At 38.4% G+C, this 26,877-nt stretch overlaps 2 protein-coding genes across 2 annotated transcripts; one reads left to right on the top strand and one right to left on the bottom strand.

The window, feature by feature from the left end:
• LOC146453289 (uncharacterized) lies at window positions 1-26,877 on the bottom strand. Its single transcript, XM_085096812.1, has 19 exons — window positions 26,602-26,877; window positions 24,234-24,296; window positions 22,989-23,021; window positions 22,198-22,373; window positions 20,618-20,777; window positions 19,879-19,996; window positions 19,175-19,251; window positions 17,555-17,609; window positions 16,577-16,704; window positions 15,732-15,813; window positions 14,515-14,672; window positions 13,727-13,889; window positions 10,663-10,743; window positions 4,691-4,836; window positions 3,059-3,176; window positions 2,128-2,173; window positions 1,152-1,247; window positions 311-443; window positions 1-158 (listed from the first exon to the last, which is right to left on the bottom strand). The coding sequence occupies exons 1-19, from the start codon at window positions 26,718-26,720 to the stop codon at window positions 35-37; spliced, it is 2,076 nt and encodes a 691-aa protein (XP_084952938.1). The 5' UTR covers window positions 26,721-26,877; the 3' UTR covers window positions 1-34.
• Window positions 6,235-8,625, top strand: LOC146453290 (neuroligin-2-like). Its single transcript, XM_085096813.1, has 2 exons — window positions 6,235-7,369; window positions 7,820-8,625. Exons 1-2 carry the CDS (start codon window positions 6,252-6,254, stop codon window positions 8,433-8,435), a joined length of 1,734 nt encoding a protein of 577 aa, XP_084952939.1. The 5' UTR covers window positions 6,235-6,251; the 3' UTR covers window positions 8,436-8,625.

Raw genomic sequence — 26,877 nt, 5'->3', positions numbered from 1 at the left:
TAAGCGGATAAACGTTTATTTTATGTTTTGTTTGTCAGTGACTCATCTGTAGCTGTCTCAAGCGAGTGGCTGACAGTGTCCATTGATCAGACCACTGTCTCATGTTCATATCATCCAACTTCACCCAAGGTACAACAAACTGCGCTGGCTGCTCCCACCTGAAAACACAACAACACAACCCTGAATAAATTTACCTCTGGCAATTGCAAGGAAAAGAAGATCGAAAATAAATGAAGCAAGTGACGAGGATGGAAAACAAACGACAGCTTCAAGTCTCTCAAAAGTACTCGTAAGCTAGCAGATTCCATACCATGAAGTGACGGTATCCTTGGCAGCAATGCAGTCAGATAAAGCTTTGGTGGTTTTATTGAGCCCGTTCTGTATCAGCGGCATAACGTAGTCAAGCTGTGTGCAATCCTGCTGAGTAACCTCGCGTCTCAATCCTGTCACGTGATGCAAACAACAACAAGGACCGACTTTAAGAGACGTACGACTTTTTCCTACCACTGCGATTGTAATAGAGTTTTGATTTTTTGAAATCCAATTCCTTCAATTTCTCGTGCCAAAATTGTAGGTATACATCCTTGTTTTAAACGTTGAGGCTGAAATTGACCCAGATTTTATGATAAGCTGAGATTAAGAGATAGAGCATTTCCATTCCGTTCTGCACCCGTAAAGGCTCCTTTCGATATATTAACCTTCAGCTTGAAAATGAGGCTTAGAGGACACAAACAAAGGAAACTGAATAATCATGTTTCTTCATTTCTGTCGTGTCGTTTGGACCTCGATATCAAGTTGGATTTTAATATTTCGAAAGGAGTCAATTGCATCGAGCTAAAACAAAACGTAGCAACAACAAGCACGTATGTCAAAGGAATTTGATGTGATACAGCGCACGATCGTCTTTTTTAGGTTTCCTGGTGTCATTAATACCGGTTTACAAATTTTATACCACGTAACTTAAGAACACGCTAAGAACGTTTCAGGCTCAAAACACGAAAATGTACTGAAGGGCATTCAGTTTCGGTTCAGCCTCGGTCGCAAAATTAGACGTTCTTATACATAAAAAAGGTGTATTGTAGATTGATGTACACGAAGCAACCCAAGCCGTTTTGGGGGGAGGGGGGGGGGGGAAGGGGGTGTCAGCTCACCATTTAAGCGTGCGACCATCTGTTCACAAGACCGGTCACCATCAACTTCTGATACTGCACCATCACGTGACTGTGCAAGAGACCTTGTGTCTTCAACTTAAAAAAAAAAAAGAGAGAAAGACATTCGACAATTAACCCACTGCGAGTTGAAGGTTTCAGCAAGTTTATCGGATGGTAGTCAGTCGTGGCATGTTAACCAACAAAAACGATATAAAAAACATGTGGATGGAAACCCAACGCAGTTAAGAAAGCGAGAAAAGACGGCTTAAACAAAAAAATTAAAGAGCTGCTTTCATAACTAAGACGGTCTTTCGTCCGTTCAATCATCTTTCATCCGTAGTACTCATATGTCTCCAGTTGGCTTGATAACTCATTTAGTAGAGCATTGCAAGGTCATGGCTTCGTATCCCGCTCAAGCCTGGATTGATTCCTATTAGGCTTTCTTTTCTTAGCATTCATAACTGCGATGGTCCTTCATATGCATTACATCTTTCGTCCACGGTCTGCATCACATGCGATGTCTAACAATTACAAAGACGAGTTTTCCACGAGCGAAAAGTGACAAAGTGCACCTGGGTTTATCACCGCTCAGGAAAGAGGCGGCCTTTCGGTCTACTTATTATTTACTAGACAACAAAATGAGTGCAACTAGTAGACAACGACATTCAGAGCATATTTGCGGGGAAAACTGCTTTCCAAGGACACGCACACGCTAAAGTTGAACACCATGCTGAACATTAGCAACTAAAATGAAAATATACCAATTTCGAAAAACTGTAAATGTAAAATTCGTACTTGGCTTCGAGACTTAGGGGAATAAAACAACAGAAATAACCTTGAGGTTCAGAGATAAATAATTTCTTTTGTTTTATTCCCCTAAGCCTCGTAGTCAAGCTGGAACTTTAATATATCGAAATTGATCTATAAAGCTAATTAAATGTACGTATGGGCAACAGAAAGTTAGTCAGGTTCTTGCCTTTCTCCTTTAACTTCATGGTTGTTGGTAGTAATTCTTCCGGTGCCTGTAGTGGGTACAAAGGATGATTTACACGTTAGCCAAACGGTGCCATAGAAAGGCGGCAAGATATTGGAGAGAAAGCTTCACATAAACAGACACTATTTATTTTAAGAAAACCCGTTTCAGTCTCTCACGCACTGCAATCTTTACTCTCTCCAGTAGGGGTTAGCCTGTGAATAGGTTGATATGTGGAAAATGGGAGAAATAAATCGGAAAGAGACAGAAAGAAAATTACAAGATTTTTGGCTTGTATCGTTAGTATTTCTGTCGTTTTTGTAGACTCTACATGCTCTGGAAACCTGACATTTTTCTTACTTGCTTTCAAGAAGCGGAGGGTAAGATTGCCATTTAATAGCTACCTCAACTTACTTAAGCAGCAAAGTCTAAAAGCCTGATTATCAAGCTAACATAACAAAGGAAGGCTAATACACCTTGAGAAATCCAACGGTTTGTTTTGAGTCATCCTTTTTACTTTTAAAAAAAAGGAACCACTTTGAGTTTGTAAAGATATTACTTTTTTAAAGTAATATCTTGTGTGCTTTTATCAAGACCTTTTGGATCCATTCTTTTTATGTATTCAGTTTTAAACGAAAGTAGGTTCACATCAGCCCTTTAGCTACCCACAGTCTTAAACCTACTCATCATTTAAAGTATTTATGTATGAATGTACTTTGGTTGTGTTATGTACTTCCTTATCAGGTTTTACGGTATGGTTAAGCGAAGCCATACAATAGGGTCGAGAAAACCCTAAAAAAACTCTCCGTCAAGCCTAAAACTTTTGTCTAAGACTGGTCACTAAGAAGACCAACTCCTTGAGTGCTCACACACGAGACCAAAAGTCAGTAATGCTTCCATCGACTTACCACACCACTGCGATCTTATTCATTACCTTGTAGGATGGGAAGTCCAAGCTGTCTAACACTGTCCTTACTGCAGCGCCTCCGGGACTAGATGACAGGTGTTCTAAACGATTGATTGACAACTCAGAGACTGGGATTCTTCTTGCACTGAAAAAGAAGGGTAGTGTCAGCTGACACTGCAAGCTGTCGGTATTGGCTCGACCTAATGCTTTAATTGCCTGTCAACTCAATTTAGGCTGCGTTATTATAGAGGGAAGCACAATCGTTGCCAACATACTGACCTTTTCTTCACGACGTACGGTGAAGAAATCCATAACAAAATAACGAAATACCGGTATTATTTCATTACCCCACAGTCTGTTAGTGACTTTTAACTCACACTCTGTAAGTATAATTAATAATTATTCCACGAGCGCGCGAAGCGCCTCGTTGGCTATCTTTCATCTCATATCCAACAAGTGCAAGTGGAATAATTGTTTTATTAAAAAACAACCAAGAAATATTGCTAGATCTTGCTGATTTCGCTTTGTAAAAACAACCACAAGACAATTTAATAGTCGCTATTTCTCGGGTATGGTCTAATGGCTCATATACCATGGCCGCTAGGCCAATCAAATCTCTGGAATTGCATTATACAATGATCCAGTTTTTAATAACAGGCAAGGTTGGACAATTAAGGTTGGACACCTTATGATGTTTACACAATCTAATATTCTTACCCCTCATTGTCCTGACGTAGACGAGAACAGAAACCCATTTGTTTGGCAGCGAACTGAGAGAATAGAGCTCCATTAAGGCAGGGAACAGCGTTTGGGGGGTTAAGCACTGATCTACAAATTTAGGCCTAAGGACTGATTTAAAAACGGTTAGCTGTGATTTGTAGTGATGGCTAACTCTCTAAAATAAGTTAAAAATTACCATTATCGCCAGCTGGTCCCGTTAGTGTAGTGTGTATAGATAGCAGATACGAGGCAAAATGAGCCGGGTTCGAGGCGTATTCCATTTTCATTTTAAATTTTTCGTACTGTTAAGTTTGAAATACTTTTTTTGTGGGGTAAACGTCATAAGAATCATTGGGTGCCGAACGTTGTTTTGGAGTATCCATAAGATTAACAACCTTACTTTGAGGGATGAAATTTCCCATATGAACTGACTGCAAAATTCATCCCGCTTACAGAGCCATCCCGGTAACCGGGATCATATGAAGAGGCCCTCGGTTGGCCATCGTAAAGCGATTCGGTTGCTGACGTTTCGAGTGTTAGCACTTCGTTAGAGCGAACGAAGGGCTAAAACCCGAAACGCCACAGACAGCTCCTGAATCTTTTTACGATGGCCAAATGGGCCCTTTGCAGCATCCACCATACTGGAGAGCAAACTACGCACTGGGACATCCGAAACAAAAATTTCAAGTTTGACTGGATGAGGTCGCTTTGTTTTGGATGTCCCAGTGTGTAACTTGCTCTCCAGCAAGGTGGATTTTGTACCACGTGACCGTTAGCTGCAAAGGGCTGATTACCTTATCAGACTCAGTTGATAAAACAAATTATTTGTTTCCATGCCACTACCGACGCAGGACCACAGTTTCTTTGAAACTGACCCTCTTTGACATTTTTTACGCTCTGTTTGTGTATCCAAAAGAGAGGAAAATCATTTTTCTTAACCTTTCCATCCCTGAGTAATGGAATTGATCCAGTGGCAATGCAGCAAACTGGTCCACCTCCCGCGCCACGCTGTTGTGCAGCTGTTTCGCCATGGCAACAACATGAGCCTCGTGTGAGCAGATCTTCTCTTGAATATAGTGAAGGAGCTAAAATAATAAAAAAAATAATAATCGTTATTCAAAATCATCGTGCGGCAAGCAGTTACAAACTGTTCCTTTTCCCAAAAACTGTAGAAACTGAATAATTTGTACTGACTGTACTCTTCTCTGCAACTAACGAAGCAACACGAGCCGCATGTGAGCAGATCTTCTCTTGAATATAATGAAGGAGCTTAACATAAAATAAAATATATAATCATTATTCGAAATCATCGTGCGGCAAGCAGTTAAAAACTGTTCCTTTTCCCAAAAACTGTAGAAACTGAATAATCTGTACTGACTATGTACTCTTCTCTGAAACTAACGAGGCAACATGAGCCGCATGTGGGCAGATCTTCTCTTGAAGTTCGACAAGTTCTTTAGGTGTAGGGACTGGTGATGGGAAACACTTATTCTTTGTAATTTGGGTAATGAGGTTTGTAGGGTAGCCATTGGATTCAAAAGCGGTTTAAACATGTTTAATTCCTTGATCTCTCCCTGTTTCAGAATTGGGTAAATTAGTGCCTCGATGTATAAGTGTTGCAGCAGTGCTAATATTGTGATTCTTGTCATGATGAGAATCAATAAGTGTGAGTAGCTTTTCGATATACGTTGACCTGAGGCAAAAACATTTTCTTGTTTCCGAGCAGCAAAATTTGTTTCCGCAAAATGTGTTTCCCGCGCGGCTAAATTGGGAAACATTTGACTCCACAAACGTTTCCTACTTTAGCCAGGCCTTTAACGTCTAGTCGGACTCAATCCGAGCCAAACTAAATTTTTGCGTGACATTGCATAAATGTTTATTTATGTTAATCTTCGGCGAACTATTTTTGACAGCTTAACGTATACCTTTAGAGGTGTCTCGCGTCCAAGCGATGTAGCACGTCCGGTTTATACTGTAGATACCTAAACTCCTATATCACATTAAACGATGACGACTCCGAAACGTCGTTCGATTTAATCGTTGATTTTTACTGGCCCACATTAGTGTTTAAATAAATCATAAATACTAGCAGTTATCATAGATTATAGAGTGCGTTCAACACCTTAAATTGAACAAATTTGGCAAAATCGTGCACCCTTTCATGTTCGTTTCAATTTGAATATTGGTTGTTGTTATTGTTTCATTACATGGTTCAAGGTTTGACAAAGGCAGCCAAGCGTACGTTTGGAAATATTGTTACCAAATATAGTAAATCTTGGATTAAGGACAAAGCACTGACGAAAAGGGATAAAGTATACACTCATGAAGTGAATAATTACTAATTACCTACGCGTATACTAAGTGGCTGTCTGTCTATGCAAATACTGACAAACAATCACTCTCTCAGTTTTTGAGAGAGCAAATTGAATTAAGGTGCACTTTGAGCAGGTCACACGACAAGATCATGAAAAGCGGGATGTTACTGTCTACTATTTTGCCAATGCTGTCCATATTCTGCGCATTTGTGCCTCTTGCGTCCTCTGTCATCGTGTCAACAAAGTATGGTCAGATCGAGGGTGTAATGGCTTCGTATCCGAACGACTCTAACCCGTTTAAATCCGTCAGCAAATTTCTTGGCGTTCCTTTCGCCGCCCCACCGATTGCAGACCTGAGGTTCAAAGCACCACAACCGCCAAAAGAATGGAAGCCGAAGGTTCGCTCGGCAAAAAAGCATGCAAATCTTTGCCTGCAAAACACAGCCTTTGATTTCCTTTTCAAACCATACGCTCAAAATTTCTCGTTCAGCGAGGACTGCTTGTATCTCAACGTCTATACTCCGAACGTCAGCTTGAGTTTACCAGTGCTGTTTTACATTCACGGTGGGGGATTCCAGGGAGGGTCTTCAATCATGTTTCCCAGCGATATTTTGGCCCTACAAGGAGTTGTGGTAGTCACGATCCAATACCGCCTCGGGGTATTCGGGTTCTTGACGACAGGGGACTCTGCAGCCCCTGGAAATTATGGAATGTTAGATCAAGTGGAAGCACTAGAGTGGGTCAAGGAAAACATCGAGAATTTTGGAGGGGATCCCAGCAAGGTAACTATATTTGGAACGAGCGCTGGCGGCAATAGTGTAGGACTACACCTGGTGTCACCTAAATCCAAGACTCTCTTCCACCAGGCCATTGCGGAAAGCGGCACAGAATTGGCCCCCACAGTGATTCAGCCAATCTCGCTTGCCCGTCGTTACGCGAAAGAGCTTGCCAAAAACCTGGCATGTACTACGGACAATCACAATGAAATGGTAGCCTGCATACGTACGAAAAAAAGCACGGACGTAGAGAAAACTTCTCAGAAAACAAGCTATCGGTTCGTGGATCATATGCAATGGGCGCCAGTCGTGGACAAGAACTTTCTTTCTGACACGCCCAGGTATCTGAGGAAGAGTGGTGACTTCAACAAAGTGCCATTAATCGTGAGTTTTAACAGTCAGGAGGGTTCAGTCTTTCTTGGAAGCATAGCCATTTCTCTGGGGATAACGGGGAGTATGACGAATGGGACAAGTCCAGCTTTCTTCAAGTCATTTCTCACAAAGTTGGCACAATTCCGAAACGATCGGTGAGTTAACATTTTCGGTTTAGTTGCAGTTAGTTCCCAGCGTCCGATTTTGAAATCCGCACTCAATCCCTGAATTACTTTGATATAATCCTTCATTATTTCCCATACGAACAAAAATTCAAGGAGCTTTCATGATTTTCAAGTACTTTCAGCAAAAATTCTTCTCTTCAAGGGCTTTTCAATTGCCCTTGAAAACTAAAATTAAATTCCAGGGCTTTCCAAGGACTTCAAGGAGTAGCATGAACCCTGTATTCAACATATTCTGAGATCAATCGATGCTGGTCACTATCGGAAAACTGCGTAAATTAATAACTACAAAATGTCGTTACGGGCCATCCTCCTTCTAATCCTCCAACTCATCAGTCCTTTTTGCCACTCCGCGCTACTTTAATGCCTGAATCAGGATAACTCACCACCACAGTGAGCTTACTTTTGCTTTCTGTTATTCAGAAAAGAGAATGCTGAACTCATCGCAGATGCCTTGGAATTCATGTACACCCCATGGCCGGACAACAGTGATGAATACGCACTAAGAAGCCAACTTTCAGATGTTGTTGCAGACTACATTTTTATTGCACCAACTTTTGAGACGGCTGATATGCACAGCCTGTTTGCCCCTGTGCATGTGTACGAGTTCACTCACAGATCAAAGCAGTCTTTCTTGCCTGAATGGATGGGCGTGGCCCATGGTGAGAACGTGGTCTACGACTTTGGAATCCCAATGTTACCAGGGATCCCTCTCAAATTTGATGAAACTGACAGAAATGTCAGCCGGGTTATCATGAAAATGTATGCAGACTTTGCCACATCTGCACTACCGAAAGTCAGTGGCGTTAACTGGCAGCGGTTCAACTCCAGTCACAGAGCTTACCTGAAATTAGATGCAAACCCCAGGATGGCAGCATCATACTATCCTCACCGAATGACTTTCTGGAATGATTACTACCCTAAATTAGCAAACGTGACGTTTGATACCAAAACAGATGTCATCAGTAGTGCTGGTACTGGTGTTACCATTGCAATGTTTGTTCATATGGTCTCCATTTTAGCCACGTTGTCTTTATAGCCTCCTTGTGATCGATATATGAGTGTTTTTTGTTTTTCTCTCCATTATTCTGACATAATTATAATTACTGCATTTGCTGGAAGTATTTTTTCCTGCATCCATGGATAGTTATGCACCCAGTGGTTTGCAGTTAGAAGGCTGCTGCCAACTGAGATCTGATAACTATTATTTTATTAAGCTTTTGGTTAACTATACACCGTATTCACAAATGGCGGATGCGCGGAAAAAAACTGGCACTAGGCATCAAAACGAGGCGTTTTAGGATAAACAAAAAATAATTTGCCTGCGAGTACAAGCTCACAGAGAGACTATTTCGCTGATAAGCTCTTAAACAGCTTTAAGTTTTTCAGATCGCTGGTTTTATTCCGAACGAGAGAGGTCTAGTGTTTCTTGGTTCGTTTCTTGTAGCAATCCCAAACGCAAAATAGACAATCACGGAAACAAATAAGTTAGAGTTTTTGTTTCCGAAGGATTCAACTTTCGAGCGCAGATGGATAGAGATACTACACAAGTTTGTTTGGTATGTCTTTCGGAATCCGAAGGTAAGACAGGTCTTGAAGGAAACAAAATGAACATACAAAAGGATGCATTTCTAACGAGAGTTGCGTGATCAACTTCGTATCGGACGTTCCGAGCGCAAGAGAGACTACAACCATTTGTCTAAACCGCTATAATACCAAGAAAAAAAAGACGAAGACGACAACGAAAGGACGAGAAGGATGTGGAGAGAAACGGCTGGACGAATAATTTGAAAAGAAGCAACAGGTGAACCAAGACTTGTCTGTTTCGATTCACTTATATTGTAGCCGTAACGGTAAACAACAAGCAGAGAATGTAGTCCCCTCAAAATTCATAATTTGTTAAATCAATCAAGTCATCAAAATCCAACTGTTTAATAATGGAACAAGCTCAGAAGGAACATTTCTTGCCTGAATGAGAAAATTGTATTCCGTGAAACAGGGACTAGCGAACACAGCATTGTGGCTTTTTAACCGGCATTTCGGTTGAAATCATTAAAGATTTGCATACTTAATTAGGTAATTCGTCAGAATTAGATTATCGTATTTCGCTTCTCACTGGGTTCCTAAACTTGCCATTCCTTGTAATGCAGTTACAATATAATGCATTAGAGAGTGACATTCCTGAATTTCCTTGCAGGGTCGTTTTCTTAAAATTGATACCTTACTTCCAGTAGTTCCTCTTGACTTGGTAACTGCCAGTAGTTCCTCTTGACTTGGTAACTGCCACATTTTCAATAACTAAGACTTGCATGAATCTTGGCCAATCTTGCGATGCATGATATCTTTTTTATTTCGGGGAAAAAGCGCCTAAAATGTACCGAAATATTTAAGTCTTGGCTCACATATTGCTTCCTTAGTTAAACTTTTCTTTCAGTAGCTTCCCTCCACCTCCCTTTGTTTTCGTTTTTTAGGCATTAGAGCTGTTCACAATAGTAGGAGTCGGTTTTTGTAGCTTTTGTGATTGGAACTTCCGAGTAGTAATCACCACGCAACCCTCTTTGGAACTGCGTCTGTTTGTAGATTCGTTTTCTTTCCTTCGAAACCTGTTTTAATTCCCTTTCGAAAAAATACATCGAATAAACCTTTGTGGCGCCTGCTAGAGTGAAGATCTTTCTAACAACTTTTCATATTTTCTGTAGACATTACACTCGAAGGTTTGAAACAAACAATCTAACTCAGTTTTTTCCTGTGAGTGTCTAGTTTGCATTTGAGATTGCTACAAGAAGCCAACCAATAAATAATAAACACTAGAACTTGAACTCGTTCGGACTAAGTGATCAGAAAAACTCAATTTTTAGAAACTCAGCACTTATCGACCCTCTAGAAGCTTACATTCGCTGGAAATTTTTTTTGTTTATCCTAAAACGCCTCGTTTTGATGCGTAGTGCCAGTCTTTTCCGCGTGTGTCCGCCATTTGTGAATACGGTGTATTCATATCATCTTTTGAAAAAGTTATTGTAAAGCTCCCTATGTACCACAGTAATCTACTACAAGAAGGACAGTACACAAAGTTTTATAGTTACCACAGTGAAAGCCTCTCTACCACAGCTCAACAAGGAGCTTATTTTAACCTCACAGTACAGTGTGTCATGTAACTCAAACAGGTTCACTATAAGTTCAAGGACAATAATAATTTTTCTATTATGAAAAAAGCTGCATTGTACCGTAGTACGTAGATATAATTGACCAGCCAGTTCACAGTTTACCTCAAGCTTGTGTTTCTCAACCCTTGCTTTGGCACTGGAATTTTGTTTGACAAGAGCTTGGATAAGAGACTGCTTGCTTTGCTGTCAAAAAAAACATGACTTGTTTCAACAGAGAACATTAACATATAATTATTAAATTTATTGATCAACACCTGATATAAACAAGTCATGTTCATGTAGCTTGTACACATACATGTTAATTGCACACAAAAAACTAATAAATTATCTTTGTTTACAGGTAACCTCACACTAATCTTGTTGTTGAGCCACTGTATGTTTATGTACAGTGTGGAAACAAACTGTGGCCCATGGGTTCCTGACAGAACATTAAGTTCCAGAGAATCTCCCCCCACCCCCCCAGAACAGTTACAAGCCCCTTACAAACTATACAGTTGTGACCATTTCAGGCACCACGATTAAAGGGGCACTGTCATGGAAACTTCTCTATGTTTTGGTCGAAACTGCTTAAATTAATATTTGACAAGGTAACTTTTCACTAAATCAAATTGCTGTTAGAGCACCGAGAATAAAATAATAAGGGATTTCTCCTGGGAAGAACTAACTATAATCAGTTTTTTGCAATTTCTTCAAATACGCCAATTTTTGTGTCTACGGCTTCTAGAGAAGCGTAGACACTATGTCATCGGGTTGAGTGAAAGAGTGAAAGAGTGAAAGAGTGTAAGAGCGTAAATGCCACAGGAATCCCAATTGGAATCCTATCGAAAGCCGACGCTAATCCTCAACTGACCGAGATCTGAGCGATTGTATTTCCGGATCAGGACAATGGCGACAACACGGTAAATGATTTTTTCCGATGTTGATTTGCTTTTTACAAATAGTTTAAGTGATAATTTGAACCAGAATTCTGTAACTTCTGTAATTTTCATCGCAAACGTGCCCGAATTTACTGCGAGTGATCGCCTTGAACAAACACGGAGTGTCTTCAAATTTTACATGCGTGTTTGCACGCACGCAAACAAAAAACTGAAAGTTTTGGCCTCTAATAGCAAATGCATCGTTTATTTCAATAAAATGTTTTGTTGGAAAAACTTTTTGTTGATTTTTGTGTCTTTGTCAATTCATATATGCGTTTGAGAAGCGACAAATGCGTAATCAAGGACAATTTGCATAAGCGGGTTGAAATTTGATATGCCAATGGTCTTCATCAACATGCCGTGAATTTTAGATATTTTTGCGTTCAAGTGTGTTTTTCGGCAAATGATTAATAGTAACGATATCATTTTACGTCAGAAAACACTTTGTTTAATCATTCCAGTTTAATATGCAGTTAATTTTGGAAGCCAACGATATTTATTTATCTACTGCGCATTTTAAACCGCTCTAGGAAAAAAGTTAATTTATGCGAAAACTATGGAAACTCGACAGGAGTCAAAGGGTTAAAGAATGCTACTTGTCATTCATTTGTTCAGTATAGATTAATTAATAGTTTCTGTTGCATTTTATGCCTACGTTTCAGGTTAGAACTATGCTTTCAGTACTTTATGTTTAGAACTTTGCTGCATTGCTTTCAGTACAAAGTTGTGGTTCTCGTTGTAAGATTATATAATATATTGTTTATGTTAGAATAAAGTTACAGTTCTCTTCTTACAAAATGTTTGTGGTAAACGATACCAGCTTAATCTCAATCTCACCAGTATTCTGTGCAACATTTTTACAACCATTTTTTTTTTATCTCTATCCTATTTCCACTCCTCCCTCTTCGTTTTCATTTCAGTCTTATTTCCCTTTTCTTCAATTCTTTTATATCACATTTCTATACCATAACTGCAGTAGACACATGCAGTCTGAGACTGCCTATTTTTTCAAGTTTCAACCCATTTCAATCTTGGCCATCCACGGTCAAAGATACATTGTAACTAGCAGTAGTTTCTGTGTAGTAGTGGGATTACTATTAACAAAACTGAACAATTATTTTAACGATTCCAACAACACAAATGTGTTTTTTGGCCATTCAAAGTAACATTACAAAATACACGTAGGTGACACTGCCCCTTTAAGTGTCACACCTCACCAATAAGCACCTCAGATTCGAGCAAAAGTACTGCATTCGCATAAGTGCCACACCCCTAAACAGCAATGCAGAGACTGCTCGAACCCATTGAGTTCAAGACTAGGACTACGTGTACCAGTAACTAATCTTTTTAATACTATTACTTCTGATGTTGAAGAAACATAAATGTAAAACCCAATTCAGCTACAATGTAATATTGCTCTGTATATTTTTAAGGTAACTCAGTTTACGTTATGGCAATGGCCCTTCACAGCTAACGGTCACATGCTGGAGAGCAAGTTGCACACTGGGACATCCAAACCCAAAGTGACTTGATCCAGTCAAACTTTCTTTGTGTTGGATGTCCCAGTGCGTAGCTTGCTCTCCAGCATGGTGGAGTTTATACCATGTGACCGTTAGCTGCAAAGGGCCCATTCTAAGTTTATAGCGTATTATTTGGTCAATATATAATATATACAACATAAAAAATTATTTCAAATTTTAGCCTTTTGTCTGAATTTGTTCAAAGCCTTTTAGGGGTATACTTTGTACTTTCAGAGGGGTGGAGAATATTATTGGAGTGAATTTTGCGTTCAAAGTTGTTAGCATTTGTTAGCATTTATATCCTATAGTTCTAGGAAGCCTATAGTTAATAAGCCCCCAGCTTCTATATAGGCTTCCCAGCCTTTAACACAGTTAATATTGTAAATAGTTAAGTATGAACATTGTAATAGTAAGAATATTGTGTATCGTCTATAATGTATTTATGTTGTATTTTTTTTTTTTTTTTTTTTTGGTTAAAGGCAAAATAAACGAATTGAATTGAATTGAATTAAAAGCAGCTAGCTACATGCATAAACAGTAAGCTAGCAGCTTGAAACAGCTAACAATAACAGGCTATGAGCTTAGACCAGGATTGTGGTGGGGGGGGGGGGGGGGGGCATTCATATTATCCAAAGGATTTGAGCATCTGAGATTTGGTGGGCTAACATATGTTGGGGAACTTACAATTTGGAATTATACATATGACATATTACTGTACAATTCTCTTACAGCGAGCTTCTCAAAGTCTTCAATCTTTTTGTGTTTCATGAGAAGAATTTCCTTTGCTCTCTGCCGCTCGTTTCTGGAGTTGGTTAGCTCAATCACTGCAGTTTTCATGTACTCTAGCGAAGCTTTGGATGCCATCAACTCCAACTCATTGTGATGCAATACTCTGGGGAAAAATTAAGAGCATTATTTTCACTACTTGGAATGGAACGGTTTTATCCAGTCAACCGCAACCGACTTGAAAACAAACCTGTTGCATTCACAAGTGTTTCTACAAAAACCAAAACAACATATTAATCAACTTATTATGATTATATTACCTTGCAAAAGTGGACCCGATTTGGAATGGCCGAATAAAAATAAATTTTCGGGTTGTTCTGATTTTCCAGAACAATAGTACAGCCTCCCAAGGTACAGCTGCTGTAAACCCAAAATTCTGAAATTTTTATTTGGAAAATTTCTGTTCCGTTCAATTCCTCACCCAGAATATCCAGAATTTGTGGTTGAATGGAAAGTGACGTAAAACTATCAAGCTTGTATTTTACTCAGTCTTGTATAAAGTAGATCCCCATGACCTTCAACACTCAAAGAAAACACAAAATTGATTCATTTAAGAGAATGCTTAAGAGTTGAAACAGCTGGTCGTAAATGACTGTAAATTAGTGAGTAGTTGTTTCTAATAATATCCATGGTCAACATTTCTGGCTTGCAAGTGATAGAGACAGCGAAATTCTACTGCTTGTCTAATTAAATCTTCCTTTATGTTGATTAACATTAATCTCTGCATGTACCTTGCCAGCTCAACATTTCCAGGAGAATCTTCATAACTTGTGACTAGACTGGCCTCCATTTCATGCTGTATTGCTTTGAGTCTTTTTCTTGCTTTCCAGGCTTCATTAAGTCCTTTTTCAGATTCAATAAATCTTTGAAAGTGTGCAGCTTGACCCTCCTACACAAAATAAAACTGTTACATGTATATTTATAATAATTATAGTTTACACAAAACCCTCTTAATTTTGCACTGAAGGCTTGATGAATATACAGCCCTCACAAAATTTGCTGACATTATTAAATTTTGTTGCTGACACATACAGTACATGTACATGTGCTTCACAATGGACCCACCTTCAGCAGGGGAGGGGACAGTCCTTACTGCTGGTTGGGGTAAGGCTTTCAGAGTCCCAGTGGCACACCTCCATGTATACTAGACCATGTACATACAGCTACATTTTTCAACCCTACTGTAGACCAGACACTGCAAAACCTTATCCTATGCGAAGCTAACTATTTTACGGATTTCAATGCTATCAACATTACAGTCTCACTCACACTGTGCCTATGTAAGATACACGTACATGTACATTAGGCACATTTTTAACTTCAATTCAGAGCGTTATTTCCTATTGTATCAGTTCACCAGTGAAAGATAACTTATTCTAGAGCAAAACTCTCTGATTCTTATACTCTCTCTCCCAGACTAAAGTGTTTGAATTAAACATACCCTTACAGCAGCTCCCCTCCCCCACCCAACCCTCCAGGATACATTCAAACTTAAGATGAATACAGAAGCGGAGAGAGACCAGGGGCATTTGAATCCATTTCGCTAAAATTTTCAGAAACTTTCAGTATCAAATAAAAAGACTTTTTCCATCCGTTCCAAACTTGGAATCTTATTGGTAAATCAAAAGGGGACATAATTTATATGATAGCTCAATGACAGCACAAGAAGACAAAAAGTGGGAAATGGAAATTTTGTGCAAATAGAACACTAATTTTCATTCTAACCAATTGGAACAGAAAAAGTGGAGTACAATGTACCTCCAAAGGTTGTCTGTTTTGTTCCAGGAAATTTCCATTCTAATCCATGTTTTCTTCTGCATTTCAACCAGTTGAAATGCAAATTTTTGCTAAATGGAAAGCACCCAGTCTAAGAAACAGTACCAGCAAGAAAATTGATTGACTACAATAAATAATTTATTTATAGTACCTTGAAGATACTATAACTAACCTGTATCAACTGATGAACACTTTGAAGTAGGGAGGGTGGGGAAGATGTGTCTGTCAGTTTGCCTGAATTTTCATATTTAAACCTGTTGACACAAACTTAATACTTTGTAAGTATAGAACAAACACCAACACGGCAGGTAGATTACAGTTAAAACATCCGATGATGAATCATAGTATTACTCTTGCATCCTCTGACACTTAATTAATACGTTTTCCTGACCTTTTTTACATCAGTACACTATCTAATGAATAATTTTATCACAAATTAATATTTAGTTATTATTATTTTAATTTAAATTAACTTAATTATTTTTTATTTGTATGATCCATGTTTCCTTTCATTAAGGTGTTTCCTCCTTTGCTACTGACCTCAATTGAATTTTGCTATTTGGAGTTAGCAATAACCTTTTTCTCGAAAAAAGGCCCCCCCTAAAATTACAGAAGGGGGCCACTGCCGTCCTCAGTGACCAGTTTCTAGAATAAATCCTAAGTATTTTGTCATGTTCCCCTATAACAGTTTATCAAGTGCTATATGTACCTATAATAATTATATATTATGTATTTAATATACACCAGGGTACATGTACACAGAGACAATATGGATGAACAGTTTCTGTCCTTTGAAACAGCACCATGCTGAGAGCAAACTGGAAATTATTGGACATTGAGATGAAAACTTTGATGGCACTTCAGCTGGACCCCTCCCCCCAGAAGATCTATGGCATTTAATTCTTCTTTATCCCCTGATACACTGTGTACCAATACACGAACAGTACATGTACATGTTGAACCCTTAAACTTTGCTGCACATAAATGATAAACCATTTCAATAGAACCACAACATACTTGAGTTCCTGCGCATCCTTTTTAAGGTCGATTCTTACAGATAATTCCCGCAAGCTGACAGCTGAGTCCTGTGCTATTCGACACAATGACGTGAGGATATCATTTGCTTGGTGCTGAGATAGTGTATTCTAGAAGGATGATTGAACAGCTTCAAGTTACTATTGATGCCACCACGTGAAAGAATAATGAGGCATTGTCATACATTGTTGATCTCACTCTGTAGCGTGTGCTTATACATGTAATAATAAATAATATTACTCTATAAACTTAATTTTAATTTTTATTTGCAGTCAACTCACAGCCTTACAAGCCACTTCTCAAACCAAGCTCAACTTTGTTTGCAACTGAGTTCATGCTCGATAAGCTTGTAATCGAACTCTATAAAATAATTCACCTTGCTACAAATGTACATGACAAGGGTGTCATACTGTATCAACAACACTGACACTCAACTTGATATTCTTACAGAACTCTCACAAAAAAGTCAAGCCTTGGTACATGTACTTACAGTTTTTCAGCCTCTCGCGAGATGAGTGTCTCGTCCATCAATACAAGACTCTCACGAGAGTCACATCTCACAAGAGGGTGGTAACTTACTTTTGAGCAGTACTGTAAGTTGTCTCAGATAAAACGCCTTATAATAATAATTATTTCTTTGTTTCTGGGGAAAACATTTCACACAGAACATACAGACATTAAACATGCAGACACAAATAATCTGAGGGCACAATTTCAGCATTTTTAAACTCGAATCAAGATCACCACACAGTCTACACAAACCAGCGTGGAACCAAAGGTGTGTAAAATGGGTTGATTTTAAACCCTGTTCAAAAGTATAACTGGGGTCAGTGGAAAATGTATAGGACATTTGCAGATATCAAGAGAGAAAATTAAGAAAACCAATAATTCAAAAATGAAATCTTGAGCAACGTAATTATATACTCAATGATTTAACGACGATGATGAACATACATGTACCTCTACTCCAGTCCACAACTGATCTTTTATCTTTCTTTGACTGCCATCATTAATCCTAACAAAATCAATAAATACAATGGCATAGTACTTTAGTGGTGAGTGGGGAGGCTGGACTGGAAGGCAACAGAGATGGTTAATGTCCTGTTCTGCATTAAAAAAATGTGAGACTAAGATCAATTATATAAGCAGACAAAACAACAACACAACCTCACCACACAGTTTGGCATATTAAATGGGGGGACACATCCCCTATGGTTGGCATGACAAATGACTTAAATTACATGACCATTTAAGCCTCACTTTTAAAGTTATCTTTCCAGCACCACCCACTGTATCAAAAGAGTATTTGTAGGTCAAGTGTTTGCAGCACCATTTAAGCCTCATTATTTTGTCTTTCCCACCCTACCCACTGACAGGACAGAACAAGAGTATTGGTAGGTGCAATAGATTGTGTGACCTAGAGCCTCACCTATCTCGACAGCACTGAACGCTGACACATACATGTACAGCTAGTGCTGGGTCAGATCAGAGTACTGGCAGGTCAAGAAATGAAAAACTTTGCTAAAAAAACACTGGCATAATCTTGGGGGAAGTCACTGCCGATATGTAAGACACAGCCACAATATGGAAGTGCACAGTGTACCATGTATATTTAAGAACAGCACCCAGGAAGGGAGGGCTTGTAAAGCCTACTCTACTATTGGATACAGTTCTTGTCATGAGGAAAACTGTACCTTGAACAATGTACTTAAACTTTTAAAGTCAGACAGAAACTACGAGTATAGCCAATTAAAATTATGGTAAGTACTATCATAAAGCTAGACATCGTTATACAGTAAAATTATAACGTGTTCCATGCTATTGTGTTCGACATAGAAAGAGCGTACTCCTAGTGCAGCTTGGAGTCAAGATTGTATGGGACAGTTGATTGATCAACAAATAAATGGATCTTGGGACGTGTATCTGGCATCGGCCACAGATTTTGCAGGGGCAGATGACCTCATCACCAACTCGGCAAAGGAGAGAGAACCTAATCTTTGATTGTTAATAGTAATAATGGTGTAATACATGTACTTTAGCGGAGAGTAGAGATTGTCTCTGTTGTCCTCCAGTCCAGACTCTCCACTGTCAGTTGAAGTCCTGTACCATTACTTTGGTATTCAGTTTAGAAAGTTTTACAACACAGACTGTAAAATTAAGTTAACGGACGGTGATGCTCATACACAGTGGATGTTAACTCAAAAGATCATTGTCACAGTACTTTAACTGTATGATTGTACATTGTACTACTGTCTAGTCCTGCTTTCCTTCATACATGCATATTCTGGCTGGTTAGTTCCTTCAATGAACCATTCATCTATGTTTTTTACACTCAGATTTAGTTTCAAACTTAAGAGAAACAGTTGTAAGTCTGGCCCACCTAGATTAGCTCTCACTACCTACAGGCCAGTCTAAATTTTTGAATTTTGAATAAACTTGAAATTTGAAACTTTAGAGTTGGACATAAGAGGCCCAAACATTAGACAAAAAATAATCATGATGGCAATCTCACAACTTTTTTATTGCAGTCCTGAACTGAACTTGTCATACGTCTGTATGTACAGTGCATTGCAAACTAACCTTCCAGATTCCTCTTCTGCCTTGCATACTTCATGTAGGAATGATTCAATTTTCTCACAGCATTCCCTGACAGATCTCTGTCACAAGGAGAAACAAAAAACACCTGAATTGTAATACTAACTTGACACTGGGTACAGACAAGTTGTACATGTACACTACAACCTAGCAACATCATTGTTGAATTTAAAGTGTGTTGTAAAACTTTCTATTATCTGAGCTCGGGAAAACAAGTCAAAATAATCATCAATAAAACAATACAGTTATAATAATAATAATTAATAATAATGATGATGATGTAATCAGGAAATTCAATTAAAGCCCTCTGAGAGTGCAGTTTTCAAAGGCATCTTGGAACAAAAAAGAGTTCATTTAGTTAAGAATACTACATCTTTATACAACTAGCATAAAAACTGAATTAAAACTGAAGCATTTACATGTTAAGTCTCAATACTGCAAAAAATCAACACAAGCAACACAAGTTTACATTAAATTTAAAAAAAATTTATTGATCTTTGCATCATGCAGGACACGTGCCAAGAATTATTTTTATTTATTTTATGCAACAGGGATGCAGGATGAAGGGGTAACAAAATCACTGGGCTATAGGTGAAAATTTATACATTACACCTGCTTCAAAACTTGATGACAGCCCTGATTAAGGTGCATGAGCATTACAAAAGAGAATATTAATAATTGTTGCTTACAGTGCAGGCTGATTCTAATCCCGAAGGAGTTGATCGTCCCTCAACAGCACTGAACATTTGCGACCCCCCACTGATGATTCCTTGTGAAGTGTAATATGTTGAGTCAATTGATTTCTTCCTGTAAAAGCAAAGTAAAAACATATTAAACAATATTATTTTATGCATGCCGACATCTGATCTCACCCCACAGAAGAATTGTAAACCCCATGAGACTATTGTGAACATGTACAGTGTATGTGGGGACTATTAAATACATTACCATGTGCAATTACAGATGGATACATGACATACAGTTGAAAGAATTTTATTTTATTTATTTAGTTATTTATTTATTTACACCACCACCTCATACGTCAGATTACAGTAGTTACAACAATGTGAGTTGAACAAGAACAGTTTCATAAAATAAATAAAATAAATAATATAGAATGTTCCGAAAAATGTTCAGCGAGTGGTGAGGAGACCTCAGAAAGAGATATCCAGTTACAAATACATGTACATGTACCTACAGCAAACTACAGTGTATATAATTGTACAACAGACTATGTGACATGGGCTCCCATGCACTCGCACTCAGACTCCCTACAGTGTGTGAAAAACATTTTTTCTGCTCTTTTGTTACTCAGACAACACAAAACAACACCTCATCTTCAATACGACAGCTACAATGTTCACGTGGTCCACAAAAATTTATGTGTAGTTACTACACAAAGTCATTATCATCAGTTAAAATACATACCTTGCAACATCTCTATAAATGGTTATTTTATCATTGATCTGTTTCACCAAATGCATGTACATTTCTGCTAACTGACGGCATTGCTTGGAATGTGCACTCAATAACGCATTTCTCTTAGCAAGATCAGAAATCTGTTGACCAACTTCTGAATAGTTTTCCTCTGCAACAATATTTACAAATAGTAATTAAAGGGTTTTGGACAAGAGAGGTGTAAATGACTTTTTTTTCTTAAAATCAAAATTGCTCCATATAGATGTAAGCCATATTTTAGCACAGAGACTGTTTATCACAATTGTACAAAACTTAATTGTGTATTTAATGTTTGAGCAAAATGCTTAATAAACAAGAAATAATTAATAGCTTTAGTTTGTTATTACTTTTCTAAAAAACACAAGCAACCCACACAAAAGAGATACCGACGTTCAACTGACACAAGACTGAACCAAGCCAAGCAAAGCATTGGTACCAGTAGTTATGAACAAGGGAAATCAAACAAGGGTCCATAGCTCCTTTGTGCAGGTCGCCTGTAACTTCTAGAAACGTAATAACTAAAGCTGTTTCTTGTTGTCCCTAGTCCAGACTCCCCACTGTCAGTTGATGCCCTGTACCATTTGTATTTCTTAATTCAGTTAACCATCTCTGTTGTCCTGGCCTCCAGTCCAGCCTCTCCACTCTCCGTAGTACACCATTAAAATTAAAAGTATACACTAACGGTCCACCAATCAAATGAAGACCTACAGTAAGTAACCCTCTTGAAAAATTCATTGAAAATTCACTAATAAAAGCAAAACAACTGGGTGCCATGCACTTCAACTAACAGTAGAAGCTCTCTTAACGAACACTCTCATTACAGGCGGACAGCTCTACTAACGACCATCTTCACAAAACACTGTTTTAACTCCCATACAAACTCTGTATTTACTCATTCCCATAAGCAGACATTCTAATAAGCGGCCATGGACACTTTCAGGGGTTATGATTTAAACTTTTCCTTTGTTTAAAATCTCCCATAAGTACAGCCAAAAGGAAATCCTATAGCCTCTAATCAATTATTAACCTCACATGGCTGTTTATTACAATGATTTTCCAGTGCATTATTGATTTTACAATTATTGCCATTATCACGACACTGCATAAGGGAATTAAGCTGAATAATCATGTAATATAGTGGGTTTTTTTTATTTCTTTTGTTGTTGTTGTTGTTCTTGTTGTTTTTTTTTTTTTTTTGCATTCCTAACCTTTATTGTTAGCTGGGCAAGCTCCGGTAAGCGGCCCTCTATCCATTACACCTCTAGTGGCTGTTTACGAGAACCATTCTAGAAAGCAGCCAGCTCCAGTTACGGACACCTTTTTTGGGCCCCAAGGGTTTCTGCTTACGAGAGCTAGCCTACTACTGTATAAACATTCACTCAGTCTAAAATGTCATACAGTTGTACACCGTACTAATTTTTGCACCAGCAAAACTATTTTCTTCAGGAACTACAAAAGATTTGTATAATCGATTGCATACATCTCAAATGTACACAAGGGCACTAATAGTAACAGTTGCGGTAAAAATAAAAAGTCAATATCATTTTAACCTGCTTCAAGGATCTCCTTCTGCAAAGCTTTGATTTCTTTCTCAACATGATGCACTTTGTTTCTGACTTCCAAAAGCTCTTTAGTTAACTGTTTGTGTCTTCCCGTTAGTTGATCTCTTTGTTCATCATCTGGTTTGGCATCTGAATGGGCAGCTTGCTCATGGATCAAATGTTGTCTATTCAAGGCATTACTCTTTAAGGAAACTTAACTGTAAGTCATAAAAACGTTTCTGAACTGGATAAATTTGGCTCAGCAAAAATGACACAGCACAGCACACAACCCCTGGCCTAGTCATCTCTCTTTTCACTGTAACATAATGCTGTAGTGTTATTGTTGTCTGCATTTGTTTCTAGCTTTGCTATTATGCAATTGTACTTTACACTTGACTATTACTGTGACTGAAACGCAGTAACTTGTTTAGTTGTATGATGTAAGTGACTCAAAATATTAAGAAATTTATCTTCATAAACATTGGGCTGTAACACCTGAGCTCTTGACACTTGCTGGCAGATTTTAATCTCAAGAAAGCTAAGAAGAAAGCTTGCAGACATGAGAAAAACTCCTTGTGAGGATAGATTTTACTTGACGAATACATGTTCATGTATCTATTACAAACTAACAAAAAAACCAACTAATTAAAGCAATTTCAAGGAACTTTCAGCACTAGTACATGTAAGAATATTTAAATTAAGGACTGAGGCCTTGTATTGTAATTACATGTATTTCTGTCTTTTAAAAAGGCTTTTCGTAATGTTTGAAATGGAACCCATCTAAAAAGCAAAAAGGATACAACTTTAAATTTCCATGTATCTTCTGCACAGTTCTGTTGCAAGAGGGAAGAAAAAGAAGCTTGACATTATGAATATCCAAGCCAAAGATACAGCTGTATCCATTCTGCTTCTAATGAAATGGCAGCCCGTAAAATTAATTATGCACCTGTACATGTACGTACATGTACTGTTCAACCTTGACTATCCAGACTCATTCAGACTCCCGATAACATTTCATCCAGATTACAGTGTATCATGTTCAAGGATCGGAGTTTGGGTAAAGCATAAAATGAATACCGGTATTCACAGCTATGCGACACACACACTGTACATGTACACGTAAATCAGAACACAATTGAAGGTTCTAGCTGGTTAGCAAAAAATAACTGCATGCCTGACTTCACGGATGTCGCTATATAGCCAGCTACTGGTGAATTTCACCATCTGAAAGAGATCTTATCACTGGCTGAAATTTAAACACAACACAAATGCTTGAGGCAAATTTTATTAAAGGCGAAGAGTCCAAAAGAGCTGGTTGGGTTTCTTAATGAGCCTGCTGAGGTCTTTGTTAGTTACATGTACGTTCCTGTGACTTTATCTCATGTCTTGTACCCATCACTCCTTCTCAGGAGCATATAGGTCATCATAAATAATATATTGGTGATTGATTGCATTTTTGGATCAACTCCATGGGGAAACACAAAGGAATTACTTGAGAGATTAAACTATCTTTTCTCTTAGTTTCTTACACAGTGTTCCAGGTAATTTTCAAAGTGAGGGAGTCAATGAAGAATTTTGATGTTTCAACAGGTGGGGTTCTAACCAAATCTTCTTAAGGTCACCAATCATTTTCCTGGGTAAGGAAGCCAGCTTTCTCGGGTTTTTGACCTGAGACCCCTCTCTTATCTGGAACACCGTTACATGTACTGTACATGTATATGTACTGTACATGTATATATGTATATGTATATATACTGTACATGTACATGTACACTGAGGTTTCTACAGCTGATTGAGACCCTGAATAAACAGCAACCTGGTATTATATGTAAATGACCAGATGTTAACAAAAAATAATAGTAATTAATGCATCTCAATTTTCTCCTCTAAAATTGAAATCAGCATATTTGTGGAACTGTGCTGGCAACAGGACAGGTGCATTTAAGGAAAGCAATATTCTAATGTAAAAAGGGCCTGAAATAAAGGCCTGTACATGTTTGTAGACAAATACATATATGGGATCAATTTTAACATTTAATACTCACTTTGTGGATCTGACACGCTGTAACACATACTTCCAAATATCCACCATGGACCCACGGCATAACCTACAAGCACCAATAGCTAGTCAGTCAATATTAAATTAATATTATTATTATTAGAAACAAAAATAAAGGTACAAGAAGCATGCTAGATTTCAGTTTATAAAATACTAAGAACAACAAAAAATAATAGCACTATTGGTGAAGAATTTTCATAAGAGTGGTACATGTACATGTACAATTTATAAAAAACAGGATCACTGTATAATGAAATTCCAGGGATTTGATTTGCTTAGCAGCCACGGTACCATATATGAGCCATTATAATCTATCAAATATTTTCGCTCACGCGCGATTGGTCTAAACGCCTCACGTGACCGAATATACCCCAGCTAAAAGTGGGGAATATCCGATGATATTCCCCAAGGGATATTCCCCAATTTCAAAAACTTCAAGGAGCGTCTTGTTTACGATTAAAATTAATGTCAAGATGGGGGAACGGTTTGCTTTTGTGACAGAAGGAGAGATAAACCGGCTGGTCGATAAAGCAGTATCAGAAAACAACATACGCTCTAAACGTTTTTGACGGTAAACTGTTCTTAAACGAAATGTTCAAATACTCAAGCTCGTTGCTACATGTTGTGAAAAACATTTGAAGGATAATAACCACAATAGCCTCCATTTGGCTTTAAAATATGCTCAGATATTTGTCCTTGGACATTATCTGCTCCTCGAAGCTCACAGTTTTCCGAGAGCGAAACTGTTCGCTTCTCGGAACAGATATATCTGCGGACAAATATCTGAGCATATTTTAGCGCCAAATGGCGGCTATTGTTTATTTATACCATGCCTGAGAAATAGCAACCATTGTCTTCTGGTCGTTCTTGCAAAGCGAAATCAGCAAAATCTCTCTATATTCATGATTGCTTTTAATAAAACAATTATTCCACTCGTGCTTGTTGGATATGAGAAAATTATAGCCAGCTTGGCGCCTTCATGCCTTGGTGTTGTTCAAAGTGGGTAAGGATAAGTGGATATTCTGATATGAAGACTGTGTCCGGCAATGTTATTGCATCTGTCAAATCTAACAGCAACTCAGTGTATCCACATAACCACTTATCCACTTCCACATAGCACTTAACTTCAAGGTGGTGGCAGGTTGGTCTTTCCATTGTGTACACTGTATATATAAACAATAGCCTCCATTTGGCGTGAAAATATGCTCAGATATTTGTCCGCGGACATTATCTGTTCCAAGAAACGAACAGTTTTCCGAGACCGAAGCTCGAGGAAAACTGTGAGCTTTGAGGAGCAGATAATGGCCAAGGACAAATATCTGAGCATACTTTCAAAGTCAAATGGAGGCTATTGTGTTTATTATCCTTTAAATATTTTTCACAACATGCAGGAATCGGCAGGATTTGCCATTCTGTCATATGTCAATCACGTCAAAGTTTGTCAGTTGGCTTCCAAAATCTCCACGTCTTGACTTCAGTCGAAAGCGTTTGTTTGGGGAAAAGGTAAAACATTTGAAAGGAAAGTAAACTTGTTTAATTCCGTGAAAGACAAAAGCAAGATACAAGTGGCGGATAAGGTTACAGGGAATCTATATACCTCTCGAGAACAAGCTAAAGATCATTGAAAGCGAAAAACTGTAAAGTATCGCATTCCGTAAAAAGTGTAAACCGCCGTCAACGAACTAGCAGCCGGAGCTTTGTCGTTCTGTTCCTTTATCTAGGGTTCAATTGGAGCAGTACTTTATATTGAAAAAACAATTTATTGACCGGCAGGTTTATCTCTTCTTCTGTCACAAAAACAAACCCCTCCGCCATCTTGACATTAATTTTAATTGCAAGCTTGACGCGCCTTGAAGTTTTTGAAATTGGGGAATATCACTTGGGGAATATCACCGGATATTCCCCAGTTTTAGCTGGGGTATATTCGGTCACGTGAGGCATTTAGACCAATCGCATGCGAGTGAAAATATTTGATGGATTATAAGTAGGTATAATTACATGTATCATTTCAGGAGTGCAAATGTGGTGATTCCCACACACAAGTGTACCCTCGTTTCCAGGTGTTTCAGGGGACAGGGGTGTCAGTCGCTTCAAGGTTATTCCGCGGTTGCATGTCATCATAGTATTTTCAACTCACAGTAACCTGAATCCACCATGTCACCATAGCGTTTTACGACATCTGTCGACCATATCATACATGTACAATGCTGGCTCATTATAAGACTTAACTTGCTGTCGTCAGAAAGTTTTTGTTACCAATTTAATAAGTTTATAAATTTACAATGCATCATCAGCTATACCTTGTTAGCTAATCATCGCTATCAGTCAGCTTCACTTGATGTCAATGTACTTACATTTGAAAGTCTTCTTTCGTTGGAAGACTGGTGTTTATGTGTCGGCCTTGAGGCCTGAAACGCATTTCATCCAAGGCCCAACGACGAAGTTCATCTGCAATGTCAAGCTCTCCAGCCATGATGTCACCGTTTGCGAGTTTGGTCGCGTTCGCGAATTGTTTATAGGAAAGCTTTCAAGACATCCAAACCAAGTAACACTAAGACTGCCATTTATACAATGAAAAAAGTCGGGAAAGCAGCGTTGTTTTTCTCCCCGTCTTTGCGATTTGGCGGGCA

This window comes from Pavona decussata, unplaced genomic scaffold (genome assembly GCF_977016875.1).
Source record: "Pavona decussata unplaced genomic scaffold, jaPavDecu1.1 SCAFFOLD_339, whole genome shotgun sequence".
Classification (NCBI taxonomy): Eukaryota; Metazoa; Cnidaria; class Anthozoa; order Scleractinia; family Agariciidae; genus Pavona; species Pavona decussata.
The sequence above is the reverse complement of the archived record's forward strand: the minus strand, read 5'-3'. Positions and strand labels throughout refer to the sequence as shown.

Bases quoted from the DNA above. Each gene is read 5' to 3' on its own strand.
- LOC146453289 (XM_085096812.1), bottom strand. From the start codon at position 26,720: ATGGCTGGAGAGCTTGACATTGCAGATGAACTTCGTCGTTGGGCCTTG. The intron at 13,890-14,514 runs GTACATGCAGAG...ATTTTTCCCCAG, and splicing joins GGAAATGTTGAGCTGGCAAG to AGTATTGCATCACAATGAGT. The intron at 4,837-10,662 runs GTAAACTGTGAA...TTATTATTTTAG, and splicing joins TTGAGAAACACAAGCTTGAG to CTCCTTCACTATATTCAAGA.
- LOC146453290 (XM_085096813.1), top strand. From the start codon at position 6,252: ATGCTGTCCATATTCTGCGCATTTGTGCCTCTTGCGTCCTCTGTCATC. The intron at 7,370-7,819 runs GTGAGTTAACAT...TCTGTTATTCAG, and splicing joins GCACAATTCCGAAACGATCG to AAAAGAGAATGCTGAACTCA.